This window comes from Cuculus canorus, chromosome 2 (assembly GCF_017976375.1).
Source record: "Cuculus canorus isolate bCucCan1 chromosome 2, bCucCan1.pri, whole genome shotgun sequence".
Taxonomy (NCBI): domain Eukaryota; kingdom Metazoa; phylum Chordata; class Aves; order Cuculiformes; family Cuculidae; genus Cuculus; species Cuculus canorus.
The window spans coordinates 13,400,309-13,422,398 of NC_071402.1; the positions used below are offsets into that span (position 1 = coordinate 13,400,309).

Consider the following 22,090-nt stretch of genomic DNA (forward strand, 5'->3'; position numbering starts at 1 on the left):
AAGTCAGCATGATTTGTATTTTTCAAGTAGTAAATGAATAAATGAGAGCTTCAGGAAGACTCAGTTACCTCCGTATCTACTCACTAATTTCTATTTTAATTTTTCTTTTTTAAAGAAAATGTCTATGTTCTATTCACTTTTTGTAGAATGCAGAGGAGTGTTTTTCCTTCTGAAGGCTGGTATTGTAATTAATTTCATGGAATCAGGAAGAGGCTTGCTTCCCCCCGATGTATGCTTCAAGACGTGCTTATGCTCGTGTAGTAAATACATTTTTTTGTATTGACTGATGATAATGTGATTGTAATGTGTTGATGAATAGGTCTTCAGGGTTGTTATTATTGATGGATTCTTTTGTTCTGAGTGATGCAGGCTCTGTTAGTGCTGATGCTGATTTTTACTGGTGAAGCTTGGCATTTCTGAGTAAGACTGAAGATAATTTTCCTGTTCATTTGGAAAATGAAATGGGCTAGTTTAACAGGAAGGTGGATAAAGGCCATAGATAATGTTTCTCACGTAGGATTATCATTGACAGTGTGATGTTAATCATGATATAATTGAGATAGGAACAGACTGCAGGACCCACCAGGTCTCTAGTCTTGCTCCTGCTCAGGGCCTTCTTGGGTTCTCTAACCCCTGCTCAAAGCAGGGTCAGCTGTCAGGTCAGGCCAAGTTGTTGATGATTTTATCCTGTGGTTCTTGAAAAGCTTCAAGGGCAGAGACTACACGATCTCACTGGACAACCTGTTCCAATTCTCAGCTGTCCTCACAGAGGAAACCATTTTCTTATAACTGCAGCATGCCCTGTTTTTTGATTCATGCCTGTTGTTTCTCCTCCTTGGGCCACACACTGATGTTTCATCATGTAGTTCAGTGTGATTTTGTTTCTTCAGCTGAAAAAGTAAGGACCTACAATATTGCATTTTATTTGCTCAGCATTTGTAGAAGTTTGCATTCAGAGCTGTATATGCAGCTGAGAATTACAGAGAGGAAGATGGTATGCAGAGATGGAGACTATGGTTTTGCCCCTTAGGTGGCCTTTATGAAACAATATGAAATATTAAAAGAATATCAGAAGTAGACTCTTGTTCTGGGGAGAAATACATGTGCCAGGAGGGTAGGAACTTTTCAGATCTAGTAGAAGTAATGTTCATTTATCCTTTCAATTTTAACGTAACAAGCAGTAAGCAATACTTTTGCCAGTTGAATTAATATCATCTGTTTTAACGCCAAATCCCTTAAATAATGAGAAAACTCTTATTTTTCAGGGAACTCAAATAGAATTGTCAATTGGGGTTGTCCTAGGAATTTCAACGATGGCAGGCAAGTAATTAAAATCTAATATAAGCATATGCCTTATTAGTTTATACATATTTCAAGCTGAAAGTGGGCCACAGGGCTGGAAATGGCTCTTGATTGCTCTTCCAACTGCCTTTCCTGGTAAAGAAACAACTTATGGTTGAAGCCAGGACTTATTTCATTTGCAGAAATGGAATTTCAGTTCATATAGCTTTTGAAATACTTGTTTTCAGTTTTAATCTCAAAGTTCAAATCCTGACTCACTTGGAAAAGTATTTGCATTTCTGTAATGGAACTGCTCTAAATTCCCTAGGGTCTGTTATTTCTGTATGTGTATATATGTAATTGCAAGTTGCTGTTTGCCTGTGGTGCCATGTGAAGATCAGTGTTTGGTGTCCTTTTACTGAGTTGGCTGGTATTTTTGGTGGCTTCTCTGCCTCTGTGTGGGCTGGCAGAGCAGACACCCTGCTCCTGCACTGTGCCAAAATGGATAAACTTCGCTCAAGAGTTTTAGTGCCTCTTCAATGTCAGAGGGCAAAAAACTGCTCATGGATCCACCAGCTGCAGATGTAGGATTGCTTGAAAGCACACAGCTTAAGTGAAGATGTATAGAGCAGAACAAGTTATTTGGAAATACGCAGCCCTCCGTTGCGATGCAGAACAGTCACCAGCAAGTGACTTTATTCAATGATATGTGAAGTATTTATTCCCAGACTGACACAGTTCACGGGAATGTTGTTGAAACGTTTATCAAAGCTGCATACATGAGTAACAGCTCCTTCTGTTTCCAGTGTTTCTGTGCCTCCTTAGGCATTGGAAGGCGTTGCTTGGTGTTTAGCATTACTTGTGTGGAACTGGCAACTGCGCGTGGCTGAATGTAACGGCTTTTCAAATCGGAGTTAATTGATGTCCAGGTGTCAGTCTTTTTGTATTTGTCAAGTTTTCCTCATCTAAGTTGAGAAAAATAGTTGTACTTCCCATTATTGTTAGTCTGCCGCTGTTGTTCTAAACTGTAGTAAGGTCAGAAGAAAAAATAGAAGAAATCTAATACTGAGAAGAGTGATAAGGTTCACTGACAGGGTGGGGCTGGGGGCTGGTTTGTTTTATTTGTAATAAAAATAATACTTTGCCTTTTCCCCTTTCCTTCCCTTTTCCTCCCTCCAGCTGCAGCTTTGGGAAACCTTGTTTCAGATTTAGCTGGACTGGGGTATGTCTGATCTTGTATTAAGAATACATGTACTTTTTTTCCCCCTCTTTTGCAAACTGAACTGAAACATATAAACTGCTGAAGTTGCTTTATTTTTTCCTAGCTCTTGACTTTTGTTTCAGAGAACTCCATAACTGTGGAAATGTGTTCTGTCCTTGCTAAGAGAAAGTTGGAACGTCAGGTGGTTCCTGTTGAGGCTAGAACTGCAATGCCATAGTTCTGAAATAGAATAACTCTCATGCTATTACAGTATTACATATTTTAAATGATGAATTGGGATTGGCATTTAACCTGATTTGGTGTAGTCTGTAGGAAATGCTTGTTTTTAAGGCAGTAGTAGCAGCACTATAAAAAAGTGCATCCGTTAAAATACGAAATGGAAAATTTTTTTTCATAAAATATATTGCTGTAGTAGAACATACCTAATATACCTCCTGAAGTTGTTGTGCTTATATCTGAAGACATTTCCTTCTCCTCAGATAAAACAGATATCTGAAATGTCTTCAGCTCTAGGCATACCTATTTCTGATGTAAACAGGTGGAGCTGACTTTTAGAGGAAATTCTGAATAATTACTGGAAGTAAAGATGTCTGTTATGCCTCTTTTTTCCACTTTCCCTCCCATCAGGCTTATTGCTACTCTGTGTGTGTAACCTTTCCTCCAGTAAAGGTTACTTACAAGCTCTGCAAAAATACGTAACATTCACACTAGTTGTCTTACTCCATAAAGTTTTCCTGGGTGATTTTGTGTATTAAATCAGTGAGGAAATAAGTTAACTTGCATTGCAAAATGTGACCATCTGAAGTGTGAAAACTTCCCCATATTTACCTCTCTGGCTTTATCAGTATGATGAAGGAATCATGGAATCATAGAATGATTTGGATTGGAAAGGGTCTTAAAGAACACCTAATCCCAACACCCCTGTCGTGGGCAGGGACGCTTTACACTAGGTCAGGTTGCCTAAAACCCCATCCAACCTGGCCTTGAAGAAAAAAGCTTTTTAAGTTCAATTTTTCAAATATCTCAAAATCCTCACTAGAAGATACTGTCAGATCCAAAATTATTTGTTCTTGTTTTCTTGTTCTTCCAGGCTTGCAGGTTATGTAGAAGCTTTAGCTTCACGGCTGGGTCTGTCGATCCCTGATCTGACACCCAAACAAGCTGATATGTGGCAAACGCGTCTCAGTGCACACTTGGTGAGTATCCTATAGGTAGGCACTGTTTGCATGGAGCTTTTTTTGTTTAAACTAATAAGTGATAAATTCTTTTTGTCACTTTTATCATGAAATGCTTAACGACCACTAGCATTTTGTACATTTTCTGGAAGGTTTAGTTGCAAGCCTTTGTCAGGGAGCATCATGAGACTGGATTGTCTTGGGTTTGCCTGGTTTTTTTGTATGCAACAAGCCACAAGTGAGTAGTAACATGGGTAGTCTCTGCAGTGACTTCATGTATGTTATGCAGGTACTTGGATTTAGCTCTGGCTACTGTGATAAGATAGTTTTTGAAAGTTGTGACCCCTCAGTAGTTTATACGTATGCATTCTTTGTCAAGTGCTTGCATTTCATATACCTGTGCTAGTATGTATTCAATTCTAATATTCTATAATTAGTTTAGCTATGGAATTTGCTTTCCCCTGGGTAAACTTAGCATTCGAGTAATATTCGGTGCCTGGTTGATAGTTACGGGACACTCATCTTGCAGATTCATTTTCAGGGTGATTACTTAATTAAAATTTAAAAATTTGAAGCAGCCTCACTTGAGCAGTGAAAGCATTAGTTCATTTTGATTAAAGAAGCAGACAATAAGAAATGGAGTAAAGAGACAAGTATTTCTTCCATTTTGCCAGAGGAAACCTTCACAGGGAAATATATCTTTGCAGTCTGAAGGGAGGAGAAATAATAGTTGCCAAGGAAAAGTTAGGGGAAAAAAGACTGCTTTTAGCAGTGATAGATCAAAGTGTTGAGTGGGGACTAATTGGCGTGGACAGTGAGCTGCCCTCTCATGTGTGCAGTGCAAGAGTCTTCTCAGTGGAAGCAGAGTCTGTGGCAGAAGCATGTCATTGCACTGCAATTCATTCACAGCACTTTGCTGTGGAAAGACTTCTAAGCCTCATAGCCTGTATGCTAGCATTTTTTGGTTTTACCTGCTTTCTCAAATTTCTCACCACTACCCACCAACAGCTGCTGATGTGGTTTGGATGTTGCCTGCCTTATTTCTTTCCTTTCATGCTGAACTCTCCTTTTCCTCTCCATCTAGGTCAACTGTGAAATGTTTTCCAATCTTTTTTTTTCTGTCTTCACCTTGTGCCTTTGCAAATTGTCGTATTTCCAAGGAGTTCCTTGTTCTTGATCTTGATGATAATATGCATTATCAGATGCAAGCAGATACCTCTATATTTGCACCTAAGATGTGGTTTGTGTTTGGGATTTTTTTTTTCTGCCTTCGCTGTCTTCTTGGCCATCTTACTAATCCTTTGAATCTGTCTCCTCCCTTACCACCTGTTTAGCTCTTCATGGGTCATTCCTCTCCTCTTTATTCAGAATTGTCCTTTATCACAGCACACGCTGTTTCTAACCTTGTCATGTCTGTTTCTCTATCATAGATTGTGGTTTTAGTCTGCATGCTAAGAAAAAAGTGACTCCCAACCAAAAGCTAGAACAGAAGATCTGATTTCCTGATTGTGTTGGTACTAAACAGCAAATAAGTAATTTTAGACTGAGCAGTGAGAAACTTAATTTTTTCCCCCCTTTCTCCAGGGTAAAGCTATTGGAGTGACCGTTGGCTGCCTTTTAGGAATGTTTCCTTTGTTGTTCTTTGGCGATGAGGAAGAAAAACTGGAAGAAAAAAAATAACCTTTTTACAAGACGTATACAAATGTAAACTACTGTACCTCAATTATTCAATTATGCTGTCAATATTTAGGAATTAACAGACAGTAAAAAATGTATAGACTTGGGAACAAAACCTTCAGCATGTCGTTTTATGGAAACACTAATTTATTGTGGCTTTGTGTTCAGTACTTCTTTTTATAAGATATCATCTAACGTTTTATTTAATTGTAAATTTTTGAAGTGTTTTCACTTATGGCAACTGATGTTTACCACTTTACCATTTGACCTTATTCTCTAATGAATTATTACTTTAATAATCCATCATGGATGATAGTATGACTCTTGAGTTACAGTTGGTAATTGCATGACAAAAATTTCACTGCTGTTCATCAGGTCCTTCAATGCAGATTATTGAGATCAGCAATGAGTGATTTGGAATCTCTCACTTTGCAAGATGACTAGTTCCCCCTCACCAGCCGTGATTTTGCACTGCCTTTACATTAGCAATTTCAGTGGTCTCCGACAGTCTAGTTTTGCATTTTTTCACAATTCTGACTAGGTGTCTCTGAATTGTTTTCTAGCTGATAATTTTAAAGCTCTGACAAGGTGTTTCCAGTGTAAGCTCTTTACCGAGTCAGGGTTTTTTAGTGGTGTTTTAAAGCCTTCTGTGCTTCCATTTTCATGCCTTTTTATCTCCTTTGTAAACAGTATTTTGAGAATTGAGTTGAGATACCCTTAGATTTCTCTTCCTGAATTTTGAGTGTGATATTAAAGAATTCAGACCAGCTGTTTCAAAACCACAAACAACTTTTTTTATTGTGCTTAAAATAAGTGCGAGTAGTTGATTGAGTGGATGAGGCTGGGAAGCAGTTCAGGATATGAAAGAGTTCTTGCATTGCAAGCTGGTAATAATGGGTGGTTCAGTTGAAACATAGTCTGTCATCAGTCTGGATTAGAGGACCTGATATGCAGATTATAACTTTGTATTTAAGATTAAGCCTTTGCTGCCTTTTTTTTTTTTCTTGCTGTGAGACAATTAAGAAAAAAAACCCAAACGACAAAAAATGGAGACCTGAGGCCTTTTTCCTTTTTTGCTTTTTGTTTTTGCGGTCTTACTTGGTGTATTATTGATCTGACAGTGCAGTCACATGTAACTGTGCTTTTTTTTATATGTTCATGAATAAATTGATTACAACTGTCAAATATTCATATCTCGGGATCTGACTTGCTGAAAGCAAAATGCTAAATGGATAATTGGTTAGAGAAGGTGGTTTCTTACCTGTTTGCATAACAGTTGGAAAAAACACTAAAAAGAGAGGCACAGCCAGGGCACTTTGTTAGCACTTCTGAAACGTAGAAGGAAATGTTTTTTAAAAAAAATTGCATCCCCTAATGACTTTATTTGCTATAGGAAAAGTCTTATTGCATCCTGTGTGTGTTTTACAGAGTTCATTGCTTATTTCTTGGTCATAAATCTGACTTCTCTGTTCTCATTTCTAGAGGCCCTTTAACAGCAGTACTGAAACTTTGACATCAGCCATTAATGAAGGTGACAGTGTTCTGCCTGTTTTTGAAAAGCAGACTTGAAAAACTTGCAGTGAGTAGTCCTAGTAGCATGTACTGTATGTACATGCGTGAGAACCTGGACCAAACTGTAAGCTGAAAGAAATCTTAGCTAGGCGAGAAGAGAACACAAATGCAGAGGTGTTTTGGCTTGCATTTTTGAAGTTGGAAGCTTTTATTAAAAAAAAAAGTTACACAAACAACAACAACCAAACAACAGAAAGCCTCCAGCTACACAAAAACATCCACAAAAAACAATTCTGCTAGAAAATCGTGCACTTTTCTCCAAGAGATTGCTGCTGATAATCTTTCTTTTTGTCATCCAGACATTTGTCTTGCCTTAAACTCCCAACTTTTCTTCTCCTGCATTTATTTTTTATTTCTGGTATGTTTCTATACAAAGTTGCAAGTATTTCCTACCTGTTCTTTTTTTAAACTGAAGTACACATTAAAACAGTTTCACGTAGCTTTTTTTTTTTTGTAGCTGTTTCTACAGCATTTCCTACGCTGTTTGCCATTACAATACTGGCATCTTCATTGGACTCTTCCAGTAGTGTTCAAACCTCTGTTCTACCAACTGGAGCACCGTTTTCATCACTTTTTTTAGGGCTCACAAGAACAATCAGTCAGAAGGCTGTGTCAGCTGTCATAGTTAATTTCATTTTATAATGGCAATAGGAGAGACTGTACTATTGTTAAATAGTGTTTGCATGTAAATTGAGTCTGTTTTGTTGCTGTATGTCAAACTATTGTACTGCAACCAATGCTTTTATTGAGAATTAATGAACTAAAATATCTTCAAAGAAATTAATCATGTGTTGTCTTGTTAAACTATTTAATTGACCCCTAAAACGTGGAGGGCAAGTGACACATGGTAAGAAATCTTGGCATTTTCTGGTTGTTGACTGATATCATAATCAAGAAGGTGACTCCAGGAGTTTGTATTTGACAAATGTGAAGAAATAACTCGTGATTTGAGAGGAATAATGAATCTGCTGGAAGCTGGGAGAAAGTGCTTGTCGGGGCCAAGCTGCCAGCCTGAGTACAGTAAAGGTAGCTTGCTTTGCCTGCAGGATCCACTCATGCACGGATGTGGTACTGCTTCATGTGCAGTAGAAGATCTGTGCCTGATCTGTACCCTGTGTCCTCACAAGAAATGTGTCTTTTTTTCTCAGGTATACGGATGAAAGTGATCCCTAATATTCTGATCATGCTTTTTAAAACACTTTACTGATAAGACAGAGCACTAACAAAACACTCCTCTTTGTTTTCAGTTGCCTTCTCCCTCATCCATAAAACAAACAAATAATTTCTTCAGGCTTATTTAGAAACTTGGGTATTGCTCCATTTTTTTTTTTTATTGTATTGGTTTGTTCTGTATTAACAGGAATTTTGCACGTTAAAGGGCTGGTAGACCTGAAATTGTGCTTATTTTAAAACGCTGTCTTTTATTGTAACTTAAAATATAAATGTTTTTGACTGTATGCTATCTCTAGAGACAAAGAACATGCATCTGATAATATGGTTACCCAAATCTTCTGGCCAATATTTTCTCATTCATGTACTTTTACATAAATTATCTGAATTCAGGCAACATATTTTGTATGGTCTTTAATTAAATTGTCAAACTTTCTGTAAACTTTTGTACTACAGCAAAGCTGTTCTGTGTTTCTTTATCAGACCAGATGCTGGAGGGGAAATGTTAATAATATCCTGTGGGTATTCAGCCTCAATTAACAAAACAGGAATTTATTATTTAAGTTATAAGCAGGTGGTCCTTTGTTACTGTCATAGGAGGTACCGCTGTGTCTCTTCATGGTTGGAAGAGAGTGATTTAAACAATTAAAAAGTTTGTGTGGTAAACTGGTGGTGTTTGTGGTTAATAAACAGAAGTCCACCTGCCCTGGAACTTCTGGAATTAACTGAGTTTTTGTATGCAAATTAAGCCCTTTTGAACTTTCCTGGACTTTGGAGGTTTTCGCTTTTTTTCACTCCTTGGTCAGTCCCTTTTGCAGATGTCTGTGCATGAAGAAGTGCTGTGAATAAAACACGTCTGTACTGGCAGAGAGCTCTCATCTGATTTTGACAGCCTTTATAGGTTGGCTGTTATTTTACTCCGTTATGATTGCATTGTGTACTAGGACATCACTAATGTTGTTCAGAGAGTTTGTCACACTTCTAGCCAACGTGTGTCCCTCTTCTTTGTCCAGGGTTTTACATGGCCTACTGACAAGCTGACAGAGAGACAGTATATGAACTAAAGACCTTAATAAAGTATTGAAATTATTATTCTCCTCCAAGAGTCTTTTGCCTCTGGAATTCTTTTTAACCTAAAAAGAAAAGAGCTACTGCAGGTTGCAGTTAATGCTCTCATAACACAAATTAAAGCTCCTATTTTGAAGTCCTTGTTTAACGTTTATTAAGGTTTCTACCCTTGTGTCAAGTGTTCAGGACCCTTGGCATCCAGAGTGTTGCTTCCAAGTGAGGGGTGGGAGGCTGGGAAAACTTGGAATTTAAAAGCTGGTCAAGGTGAGTGCAGAAGGATTTTGGTTTGTTTTGGAATAATTCCTCCTCCAATCAAAGCAAACTCCACCTTCTAGGCATACCTGTGAGCTTCCCCCTCGCCTCCCCCAAGTGGCTGTGGTCACTAGGATTTCAGCAGGGCAGTCTTTGAGCCTCAGGTATATAATTCAGAAAAGTTACCTTGGGTAGCAACAGGGAGCGTGGAGTCCTGATGTTGTATATTTCCTGTAAGTAGGTGATGCCAACATAAGGCCTCTTGCAGCAGCATGAAGAAAACCAGCAGGAAACACTTGCGGTTATACAGTTTTCACTTTAGTAGTCTGTAAGTATCTAAGCAACTGTCTTGATGCAGCATTGAATGCTACTACAGTCTCCTGAACTGCTCTTTCTGTTCTTTGCTATGCAGTGGTCATTAGAATAGTCTCCCGCAGTGATGTGATTTTCTTGTCTCTGACTTGTACCATATTGTATGTGCATGGGTAATGCGTAAGACACTGACACGTGAAGTGCAGCAAAGTAAGGTGTTTCCCTGTATGTGGCACCTTTATGGTGGTAAATGCATCAGACTAAAAGAAAGAAATATGTGCACTGGATTAAAGATTTGACCTACCTACCTGTATGACCTAACGCTGGTTATATTCATGAGCCACGTAGATGGCTATGAAGGTGAGTCACAACAGCCTTTGGGATGACATTGCTGTCTGTACCCCCATCCTTGGAGGTGTTCAAGGCCAGGTAGAGTGGGGCCTTGGGCAGCCTGATTTAGTGGAATGCCCTTGACTATGGCAGGGGTGTTGGAACAAGATGATCTTTAAGTTCCTTTCCAACACAAACTAATCTGTGATTCTGTCTTACTGATTTCTGTGCTTCCCTGAGTATGGTAGTTAGTGACGCTATTTGATTATCACACATTTAAGGTTCTAGTTGTTTGTTATCAACTTCATGAAAGGTAAAGGGCCAGAACAGAGGCTTATTGCACATCTTGGTGGTGTAGAACCTGCCCCCAGCAGATTTGGATGTGAGATGGGTAACAAGTGCCAATCTGTTTCCATATCATTGCTACAGTCACAAAATGATGCAGAAGTAGGGCATGATTAGGCTCCTGTCTATCTGATGGTTTCCCTGCGTTAATTGTGAAGAGTTTGGAAATTATGAATGTTTCAGCGTGATAAATGTGGTTGTATTTTCACATGAAGTAAACAGAAAGCCTTGGCCTGTGCTGTTACAGAGCAGAATACAGTCTACCCCTTCATGACTTGTAAACACAAAAGCATTCGTTGTTTAACTGTCCTGGGCAAGTTTTCCTGAAATACTTCACATATAGAAAGTGTAGTCTTCTCCCTGTTCTACCCTTACCCCTATTTTTCTCCCAAATGTCACATGGCAAATAGTGTTGTCAAAAACTAATCCAGTGAGCTCATGGCCATAGAATTCCCGTTAAAACTTCTCATTGCGTTCTCCCAGGCTTGCATAGTAAAGGTCCCCTAGATGATGCTATAGCAGCAGCTGCATTGAAAGACTGGGAATGTCTTTTCCAACCCTGTCCTTGAAGTCAAGTGGACATCTGCATCTGATGGTCAAATTTACCTTCTAGTTGTTAGTGTGCATATGAGGAGAAACAACAGGCAGATGTCTTCAGAAAGAAATCTAATGAACAGTGCACAGATTTTTGCGCTGCCTAACGGTTGGAGTTGTTGGTTTTGGTGTTTTTTGTTTGGTTTTTTTTTTCCCACAAGTGAAGCATAACACAACCACCTAGAGCCTAGGGACAATGCTGAGTGTTGGAAGTTGCGTGAACGCAAATTGCTATTGAGTCTTGATCCAGTGAGTCCTTTCCAACCTGGTGATTCTATGATTTTTTCTGCTGTGCTGCTACAGTGATATCCCCTTGTCACGGTTCACTCATAAGTGGACGCTTGATGGTTCTTTTCAGCTATGATCTCGGAGTGCAAAAAAGAAAAGAAATCAAAGCAATAATTCAACAAGTCAAGGGAGTTAAATTCCGATCCAAACAGGAACTTTATTAATTGTGCCCGTAAAGCGCTTGCGATAAGAGAGAAAGAGAGAGAGAGTAAGGGAAAAGGATGGGGAGGAAAAAAGAAGGGAAGGAAAAAGGGGTTATAGCTACCACCACGGGTCCACAGATGTCCGGCGTCTCGGGGGTCCCGGTCCAGAAGGGATTCCTCTGCTTCTGTCTTTGATCGATGTGATCTCACGGTGAGGAAGATCTTCGAAATTCAGCTGCTCCATAGCTGTCTTTTATGTTAGTCCATGCACCTGATTCCTCCTGGTGAGCCGCCTTTGTCCCACCTCAGTCCTGTGGAGATATGCCAAACTCCACCTGACAGACCACACGTGCCAGGAGAGGAGCGTCTGAGGCGTGGTCAGTGTTGGAGGCAGGTGTTCTCCCCTTGTGCATGCGCTTCTCCTGGCGGCATTGGTCGTTTTTGGGGTCCCCGATGAAGGCTAGTAGTCATCTTCACCTTGCACTTTAAATGAACTCGTCCTTGCGCATGCTGTGTTGGGGTATGGGTCTGTGGTAAGTTCCAGCGTTAATTTTCTTGCTTCGCTTTGTGGATCTTTCACAATAGTAGTTAACAGGGAGTCTTTGGGTCTGTAGTTTTGCCTTGCTTCATGGATCTTGTACAATAGTAGAGGTTTAGGGACGGGTACAAAGCATTTGTCCTGTACCAACCTTGATAGGCCGTTACTGCAAGGCCTGTGCCTGTGGTTTAGCACCTGATGAGAAATGTTGAGACAGAAATTGATCCTTTGATCGACCCTCACACCCCTACACTTTTCTGCTCCTGTAAGCTCGATGCTTTGCATCTTATGGTATAACAGCTGTTCAAAGGCATAGGATTTAAACCTGAAGACCGTTTGCCTGGAAACTTGGATCTCTCTTTTGTGAATAGTACTGCTTACAGTCTTAAGGATGTTCTCAAGATCTGCCTGTGTTCCAAGCTTGAGGTAGCTCCACCTGCCAATGTGAAAATTTAGAGTGAATTTGAAACTGGTTTGTGTTTGCTAAATGGCTGTCCTCCTCAAGAAGTGAGAGCCTCGTTTGTGTTTAAAGTGCAATTTTTAGAATCTAAGGTGTAGCTTGTGAATTTTTCTGAAGGTGTGTGTGGCATTTCTTTTACACTGGGAGTTAAGGAACAACATTTGACGTGGCTTCGTGGCTGATGGTACTAGATAGACATTGAGCTCTTCCTGTAACTATCAACCAGGTCTAAAGTATTTCATAGTTCCCCTTTTTGGGGAAGCTAAACCTCACTATCTGTATGTGAATTACAGGTGTTGCTGTGAGAGAGATGGGCAAAGACCAAGTTGCTGTGAAATATCAGAATTATTTAGAGTTTAGAACTGATGCATTTTGTGTTCTTTTCTTGTTTTGTGCTTCTTACTGCCGTATCTTTGATTGTTGAAAAGACCTTATGCTTTTTCCTAGAGGCTGTAAGTGTATCCAGAACTGGAAGTATTAATATTATCTATCAATAAATAGCTCCTTTTTTTTCAGTGGATTATGAAGTGTACTGAATGGCACCATTCACGGGTTAGAAAACATGCATCTGAAGAGTCAAATTTGCAATGTTGGACCTACAGGTGCTGTTCCTGTTGGGAAGAGGTTGCAACTGAGCAGGATTGTGGTGCAATAATTTGTAGGGCATTTTTGTCTTTGCATAACCCTGCTGCTTGGTTTTGTCAGAGTGATCTGCTGACACTGTGATGGTGCTCTCTTTTTGCAGAAAACAGCTTATCTGTTACTTCCAGGTAGAAAGGAGGAAAGACAGGAGAACAGGATTTTGCTGGGTCATTTTCCCTGGTGGGGGTATATAGAGGATCTATTAAAAGGGAAAAATATGTCATTCGCATTCATGCTACTTTCCTGTTCTTCTCTTTGCCTCAGAGTGCTTTTAACGTGCTGAGAGATGTGAAGAAGGAGCAGATGAGGCTCCCCTCCCCAACATGGCTTTTCTGTGCATCTCAGCTATTGAGCTGTCAATAATCAGAGTATCATAAAGTGGTTTGGGTTGGAAGGGATCTTTAAAGGTCATCTAAGTCTAACCTCTCTGCGATGAGCAGGGAAACTTGTCGGTAGATCAGATTGCTGAGAGCCCCGTCCAACCAGACCTTGAACATTTCCAGGACTTGGGCATCGACCACCTCTCTGGGCAACTTGTTCCAGTGTTCCAGTGTCTCATTACCCTTATCATAAAAAAAAATTCTTATCTACTCTAAATCTATCCTCTTTTAAAGCCATTGTTCCTTGTCCTGTTGCAACAGGCCCTACTAAAACATCCCTCCCCATCTTTCTTGTAAGATCCCTTTAAGTACTGACAGGCTGCCATAAGTTCTCCCCAGAGGCTCTTGTTCTTCAAGCTGAAGAACTCAACTCTCTCTGCCTTTCCTCATAGGAGAGAAGTTCCATCCGCTCTGATGATTTTTTTTTGCCCTCCTCTGGTATTGCCCCAACTGATCCATGTCTTTCCTGTACTGAGGGCTCCAGATCTGGACAAAGTTCTTCAGGTGAGTTCTCAAGAGAGAAGAGTAGAGGGAGAGTTACCTCCCTTGACCTGCTGGCCATGTTCCTTTCGATGCAGCCCAGGGTGCTGTTGGCTTTCTCTGCTGTGTTCACGCGTTGCCAGCTCAGGATGCCAGGGCACGCTCTGCCGGCAGGAAGTTACCATCATACAGCCTCTGTACAGAAAGTACACCACTTATGTTAATCCTTACTGCCTTCTGTTTCCTCTAACCCGTGATATTTGAAGCATATTGGAGTTTCAGCCCTGTACTTCGCCCAGAGTTTGCAGAGTTTTTCATTGACATGGCCTTTGTGGTGCTTTAGATCAGTAAAATTGTTAATTGTGCGAGTTAGCTGGTACATGACATAGAAGAGTTTTGTTTTGACATGAAGTTGGTTTGAAACAGTTAAAAAGCTGTCATGGGTGGGCTGTTGCATGTCACTTGTAAGAGAGAAAGTGCAAAATCTTTATTGATGTGAAACAGTGAATTAATAAAGTTTGATACTAAATGTGACAGTGATTTAACAAGATTTGATGGCAAGGTGCACTTGATTATTTACTGCATGGAGAACAAAGACGAAACTATCAGGAACACCCTCCTGTCAAATTATGACATTCAGAAAGGACCCCCTTGCTTTCTAAATTGCTTCATGGAGAGGAGTCTAGATGTGGCTGGATCCAGTCCTAGTCCCAGACTTGGTCAATTGTTTATGCCTAAAGGATTATATATGTGCAATCGATCCTTTATATCACTTAGCTAATATTATAGGGTTATCAGTGTACTTATTCCATGTTAATTTACCAAATATCTGACATGATAAGGATTCTCTCAACCTCGTGGAATAACCTGGAGAGGCATCAGTACTCCAGGGGAGATCCTGGCATGCAGCCTGCAGCCATGCAGGACAGGCCAAACAGCTCTTGGGCTGCTCACTGTGGAGCAAGGTGATTGTCTTGTATTTGCATCCTGACTGCAGATGCCAGTTTCTTCCAAATTTGCCTTGATTCAGATACGAACGAGCACTGCGGCCAGGTAGGCACATTACCATAAATCAGCCCATGGCTATTGTGGTGCTGTCCTTCTGCCCCTGAATCCACCTTGAGCTGGATGCAGCTATCGGACCAGACGCATCCATCGCAACTTCCACTGGTTATTTCTTGAGCAGGGTTATGGGAAAATGTCAGGCTGAGCTGGGTGGGGAGCACACTGTCACAAGAGTAAATCTACTTTAGCTGCAAGTGGAGCAGCTTGGTAGTGAAGAGGGGTGGCAGGGAAACAAATGACTTCTTTAGAAACTTTCCAGCAGAGAAGAGCTTCTCCCCTCTGGATGACTGTTCCTGTGGCGCTCCATTTGGGTAGCAAATTACAGTTTCTTTTCATTTCAGCTGCCATGACAAACGATGCAAATGTCACATGTTCCACAGCAGTGGGGTGCTCCATTGTAAATCACTTTGCTTGAAAAATGCAGTTTGTTAAAATAAACAGATTTCCCAACAAAAAGGAATTTAATAGCATAACTAACGTGCTGCTAAATGCTGCCTGCATGGTGTTGCTGAAAGTTGGTATAATACAAAGTAGGCCAAGTAAAACAATGTAGCAGAGTGTTACTGACAAATCATTAAGAGAATTGTGGCTTAGGAAAAAAAAAACATGAATTGTCATTACTATGCTGCAGCTGCCCCTTCTCAGTGCTGGGGTTGCCTGTGTCTCCCTGAGTCACTTGTGGTTCTGGTCCCAGTGCGGGGTACCACATATAATGAAATGCTGAGGAACATAATGGTAAAAGAAGAGTGCTCAGAAAGAAAATAAAGCCTCCCTTCAGAGAAGTAGAATCACATTATTATTTTCATTAAAATATCTGAAAAAAATGGCAACGGTGGTGTTTCTGTCTAAACCAACATCTTTCATTCTGGCAGGCCTCCTGATGGCTGCAAAGCTAAAATGTTTGAGTTCCATCTGATGAAAACCATTTTGGCACAGGTCCTGCACTGACTTAACCCTTGTTTAACTGAGCCGTAGTAAATAGAAATGGTGGAATTTACATGTATTATTTCTTAATCCTTTTATTTTCTAGTTTAGTAAATTAGGATGCTCTCGATGCGTGCAGTCAGCCTGTGAAAGAGCTGTTTCTGTTTTGTGCTTGTCATGATAAATGATTATTAAGAACAAGAGGCTGTTCTTTTCTTTTGTCCCTAAATGATAATACACAGCATATTTTAAAACTATTATTGTATGGTTCCTAGCTGGGTAAATGCTGTTAAGATGGTGTCACACGTAAACAAATAGTCCCTTTTCTCACTCTTAATGAAAAATTGGAAAAGTTATTAGGATGCACTTTCTTTTCCCCCTTAATGGTAGTCTGTTTCACTTCAATTAGGTGATGGCAATTATTAGAGCACTTTATTTATTTATGGTTTGGCTATTTCCTTTAAAAGCCCTTTCGAGCCGTGATGGAAGTTACAATGTTAGCTTCTTGTTCACTATATGGTCACCATACTGTTTTCATAGGTTTTGTCTGCTTCTTGCTCTCTGAACTAGATGTGCAGCCTTCTCTCCCTTTCTGTTATGGCATTGATCTTGTATACATCCTTGTGAGGTGGCCCTGAGTGTTGTGAAAGAGACTTTTTCATATAGTCCACCATTGAAATAATCTGGCTTGTGTCATCAGTTCATGCAAATCGAGTTAAAACTGTTCTGATGAAAGCCCTTTAAATATAATTCTCCAGTATACTCTGACTCATGAGCGCTTGTGATCTGGGCTAGTTGAGTCATGAATCTCTGTTTAGGTTTCTGTAGTTTTTTTACAAAGAGTTTAGGAAATGGTCTGATCCAGCTCTGAGTGCGGTGACTGGGACTCTGACAACCATGTACAGTCCGCAAGCCTGGCTGGGAGTGCAGAGGAGACGTGATGTCCAAGGCTCTTGCTGCCATAAAGCACCTGTTTTAAGAAAGAAAATGACAATAACTGAATGTTCTGAGTTGGAAGGGACCCACAAGGATCATTGAGTCCAACTCCTGTCCTTGCCTAGGACAGCCCCAAAATACACACTGTGTGTCTGAGGTTGTAGTCCAAATGCGTCTTGAGTATTGTCAGGCTTGGGGCTGTGACTGCTTCCCCAGGGAGCCTATTCCAGTGCTCCCCCACCCTCTGAGTGGAGAACCTTCTCCTAATATCGAACCTAAACCTTCCCTGGCACATCTTCCTCCCATTCCCTTGGGTGCTATCACTGGTTGCCAGGGAGAAGAGATCAGCCATTAACCATTCTTGGTGCCTGTTGAAACCCTGCCCTTTTCCATATATCAGTTCTGCCAGCCTCATAATCCCATACAGTACTATCTTTGCAAGTAAATGAGCTCCATTTTCCTGTGCTTATAAACACAGGACAGGGTATTTCAGGAATTGCCACAAGGTAGCTATAACAAATACGAAAATTTTACTGTCATTACTTTTCCTTCCTCCTGATATTACTGTCTGTGCAGTCAGAACTGTGTCAGCCTTCATTACTGCACGAAGCAGATGTCCTAGCGAGGTGGATGTTGATGTCTCCCAAGTGACCAGCAATAGGATGAGAGGGAATAGACTCAGGGTGGAGCTTTACTCCAGATATTAAAAAATTTCATTACTGAAGGAGTGGTGAAGCATTGGAACAGGCTCTCCAGGGATGTGGTGGCGTCTTCATCCCAGGAAGTGTTCAAAAGTGTGTAGATGTGGCACTTTGGGACATAGTTTAGTGGGCATGGTGGTGTTGAGCTGATGGTTGAACTGGATGATCTTAGAGACCTTTTCCACCCTCTACGTTTCTTTCATTTTCTTTCACATACAAATTTCCAACTGTACTGACTACACTAAATCGTTGTTCATAATTCTTTCTACATGTACAATTAGATTTTAATTTATATTAGAAATATTTACATTTCCTTCTGACCTATTTGAATCCTTCTTACAGTATCCTGTTAGTAGCAGAAGTACAAGCAGTATTTAAGAGAAAAGTGTATTTATTTATTATCAGTAATATTTTACTATCTGTCTTGTAAATGCCAATTATGTCATACTGTCCTTATTCTTCTCATTACTGACCACCCATGCTAAGAACAGAATCAATATTTGTTTCTGTTTTCTCCACAATCTTTGTCTCTTTCTCTTTTCCTGGCATATTTTGCATAATTTTCAAGAACTGTTACATGTTCAACGCTTAAGAGGAAACTCTTGGGGTTTGCTGTTCTTAGAAACAGTGAATTAATTTGCAGAAACTGGCCGTTTTGCCATTTAATAGAACCTAAGGCACATGGGCTTATCGTTCTGTTTGGAGGATAGGATTTGTCTCACTGAACTGGGTCTGTCTAGAAGTTCTACATACCTCTGAGCCACTCAGACATCTGAGGATGCTTGTGCCTCCCTGCTTCCAAAGAGGAAGCTTAGCCAACTAACTGTACATTGTGCCCCAAACTTCAGGCTTTTGGATAAAGATGAGGTGAATCCAAAGTCAGCACCTTATGGCTCCTGAGCTGCATGCAGCTTTTTGGCTCCTCAGGACTGGATCCTAGGCTGACTGTACATCATGCAGTGGGCCGCAAGGCTGGATTTAAAGGTTTGCTGCTCAGTCACCTAAATCATGGGAGAAGGTGAGCCAGGAGAGAATAATGTACATCTGAGTCACTGCAGTAACTCATCCCAGTGAAATGGGCATTTGCAGATCTGTAGAATAACTCCTAGGGCTGTTCCACATTCACCTCCCCGACTCCTGCGACTCTTCCCCGTATGATGATTTTGATACATGGCTTGTAGAGTCTGGAAGACGAGTGACTTTTGCAATTGGTATAAGTGGAGAGAAGAATAGTAGTGATGGATAAGACGAATAATAGGGATAGATAAGACAATTTATTTTAATGTGACCGTACTCCAAACTTGGAGCAAACTCAAAACTATAATAAAGTCTTTCACATTCAGGACTAGATGCTATTAAATTGAAAAGAAAGGCATTATTTCTGGGTGTGGTGCAGGATTGGCAGACTGATATTTCTGTTGGCAAGCAACAAAAAAGGTTCTGTCCTTCACTGGAAAAAGAGGGAGGCTGTTACATTCTTGGCCTGAAAGAAATATAGTGCCTCATCCATATTAAAGACTTGCCTCAATGTCTTACGTCAAGTAACTTTTGGAAAAGCTGCTCAGGTTCTTTGCTAAACTGCTTTTACAGTCTCTAGTTCTCTATACAGTCTGGGAAACTGGGCCCTAAGGGATGCTGGTTACGGTGTATCAGGTCTTCTAGGCAGTTTGAAGCAGATTTGGCAGAGCTGTATCCAGGATGCATTGGTAAATGGAAAATGTGCTAAGGATTCTGTGGAATTCATTGAGGAGTTGATGGGGCCTCAGTGCAGAGGCTGCTGATCTGGTCCTCGACCATATGAGATGCATAGGTTCTATTAGCAATGGGCAGTATTCGTGTAGGGTTCATGATGGGTGTCCGGGGGAGTGGGGAGGCCCCTTGTCCTGGTTAAGCTTGAGACTAGGATGCAGCTGCCACTGGATGACCATCCATTGTGTGCCCAAGACTTGTCTAACTGGGACAAACTTGTGCTGTGCTGAGGGCACACCAATGTATTTCTTGAGATTAGCCCTTTAGCTAAAGGTTGGTGGGACCTATAAGATCTGTATGTAGACAAGGAGCATCTAACCATAGGTACGGTGCTTTCCTGCCCTCTGCAATCCTTTAGGCTTATAATTTGTTAATTCACTTGTGTTTTTAACATCAGAGTACATATGTAAGTACTAAGGGTCCAGTCTGTTGAAACTGGACTCACTTAGGTGTGGGAAACAACTGTTCAATGTCTCCTTGCAGAAATGTTCTGGAGAAAGGGTTCGTAGTATGCGAGGTACAGCATCAACACTGAGTAAGGTGTGAACGTTCCTTTAACCTAGAACACAAATACTTTTTTGGGGCACAGGATCATTTTGACTAAGTGATAATAAAGGTTTGTCCTTATGTCATGGAAAAGCTGGTTTTTCTGTCACAAATATGACAGATTCTGGCATGACGTTGAGACCATGGAAAGTCTCCATCTCTGTTGTCTCAGTGTCTCCTCAGCCTGATATACTCACTTGTCCTCTCATGGCTGCAGTCGCCCTTGTTGACCTGATGTTTAGCCTCTAGTCATATGAGTGAAGAATTCTGCTGGAGAAACTCATCCACTGAGGGAGCTGCTGGCAGACAGCATCAGCGATGGCAAAGGGTTGATACCAACTGAGTCTGGCACCACGAGAGATTTGAATTCACACCAGAAACAGGGAGCTGTGGTGATTTATAAATCAGTTTAGCACTGAACACAAAAATTAACTGTCATCGCAGCACTGTGCTAAATCCAGCTCCTCGTACTGAACACTTGGTGCCTTGGGAGGGCGGCCTAAAAAGTTGTCAGAAGCTCAGATCTGGCAAAAATAGAAAGGAGGCCGGATGAAAAGTAGCACTGAACATCATGGTGGTTGAAATGGGATGTGAGTATTTGAACAGGGATGTTACGTGCGTGTGAAGGATGCCTGCTTCTGTGGAGCTTTACTTGGAGTGCAAAGGATGGATGGGTCAGACAGGGAGGTGTGAGAGTAAACAGTGTTTGGGGGTTAAAAAGTGGACTAATGGTGGGGAGGGTGATGAGACAGCAGGATAAAGGGTGGGGAAGTAAAGGAGGACTGAGAATTAACTTCTAAGAAACTGAAAGAAAGGAATAAAGAAGAAAAGAAGCTTCAAGACCTTATCAAATGAACCAATTATATTATACCTTGTGGGGATGTTGTTCCGATATAGATATAGATTAGAGATATAGATATAGATATAGATATAGATATAGATATAGATATAGATATAGATATAGATAGATATAGATATAGATATAGATATAGATATAGATATAGATATATCCTTTATAGATACTCCAGGCAACAGGAGTGCAAGGATGTGCCTTGCAGGTACTCTGAGCTCTGATTGTGGGTGTTGCTGTGAAAATCAGAGATGCTTTGGTTGATGAACTTGAGAACCTGTGTTTTGTTGCTTTGACTAATTTACATGAAAGGTTGGGTTCTGCATGGTTTTCCTTATGATCTCAATAGCACAGTCAGAGAAATTTTGCTTTCAACTGGCTTCAAATGACATTTTCATTTACATGCATATTTCAGAACACGTACTTGATCTTCATGTTTAATCTTAACATAGATGATGGATTTAAGTCAAGAGGCAGCAAGGTTAAGTCAGCATATGAATGGCTGTGGTATATTCCTTTCACCAAAGGGCACATTTATCTTGATGACATCTTTGTTGGAGCTCCATGAAATTTGCTTTTCCCGGGAGGATATGGAGAGGAATGGTTACTCACCTGATTTTTCATAATAAAAACCTCACTCTGATGTTATATGAGTTCTTCTTAAGCAAAGCATGAATATGTGTTGTTTTAGATGAGCATATAAACTGGATCACAATTCAAGGCTCACGTTTATTTGAACTTTAAAATAACATCATTTATTCTCTGGTACTTGTGTAATTTCTCAATAGTTCTAATTAACTTTTAATAGTCTTCTACAGAGATAACGGGTGCGGTGGACAAGTGGAGGGTGATGGATGTTGTTTGTTTTGCCTTTAGCAAGTGGACAGTGAAGTGCAGTGAATACTGCCTGAACAGCTGGGCCCAGAGCCGTGTCCAACTGGAGCCCAGTCCGTAGCGGTGACCCAGGGGTTGATAGCGGGGCTAGTACTGTTTAACTTAATCATTAATGAGCCTGGATGACTGGGCGGAGAGCTCTGACAGTACATTTACCTATAATATGGAACTGGGAGGAGTGGCTGATACACCAGAGGGTTGTACTGCCATCCAGAGGGACCTGGACAAGCTGGAGAAATGTGCTGACAGGAGCATCATGGTGTCCAACAAAGGAATATGCCGACTGTTGTCCCTGGGCAGGAGTAGCCCAATGCACTGCTACAAGCTGGAGGTGACCCCAGAAAATGCCCTTTGAGTCCTGATGCATACTAAGTTGACCATGAGCCAACAATATGCCCATATGGCAACATGGCCACCAGCCTCCTGGTCTGTATTACCATGAGCATAGCCAACAGGTCAAGGGATGTGATCCTTCCACTCTGCTTAGCCCTTGTGA

The 22,090-nt window shown here is 40.7% G+C and overlaps 1 protein-coding gene across 3 annotated transcripts in view; it reads left to right on the forward strand.

Annotated features, from left to right (window-relative positions):
- The window catches only part of TMEM65 (transmembrane protein 65), a 29,613-nt gene extending 22,253 nt beyond the window's left edge, over nt 1-7,360 (forward strand). For all 3 annotated transcript variants that reach the window (XM_054058826.1, XM_054058827.1, XM_054058828.1), the window contains 4 exons: nt 1,266-1,320; nt 2,461-2,503; nt 3,594-3,699; nt 5,263-7,360. In XM_054058826.1, the coding sequence (XP_053914801.1) occupies nt 1,266-1,320; nt 2,461-2,503; nt 3,594-3,699; nt 5,263-5,358 (300 nt within the window). In that variant the 3' untranslated portion in view covers nt 5,359-7,360. The remainder of the gene's footprint in view (nt 1-1,265; nt 1,321-2,460; nt 2,504-3,593; nt 3,700-5,262) is intronic.
- Nucleotides 7,361-22,090: the final 14,730 nt, after the last annotated feature.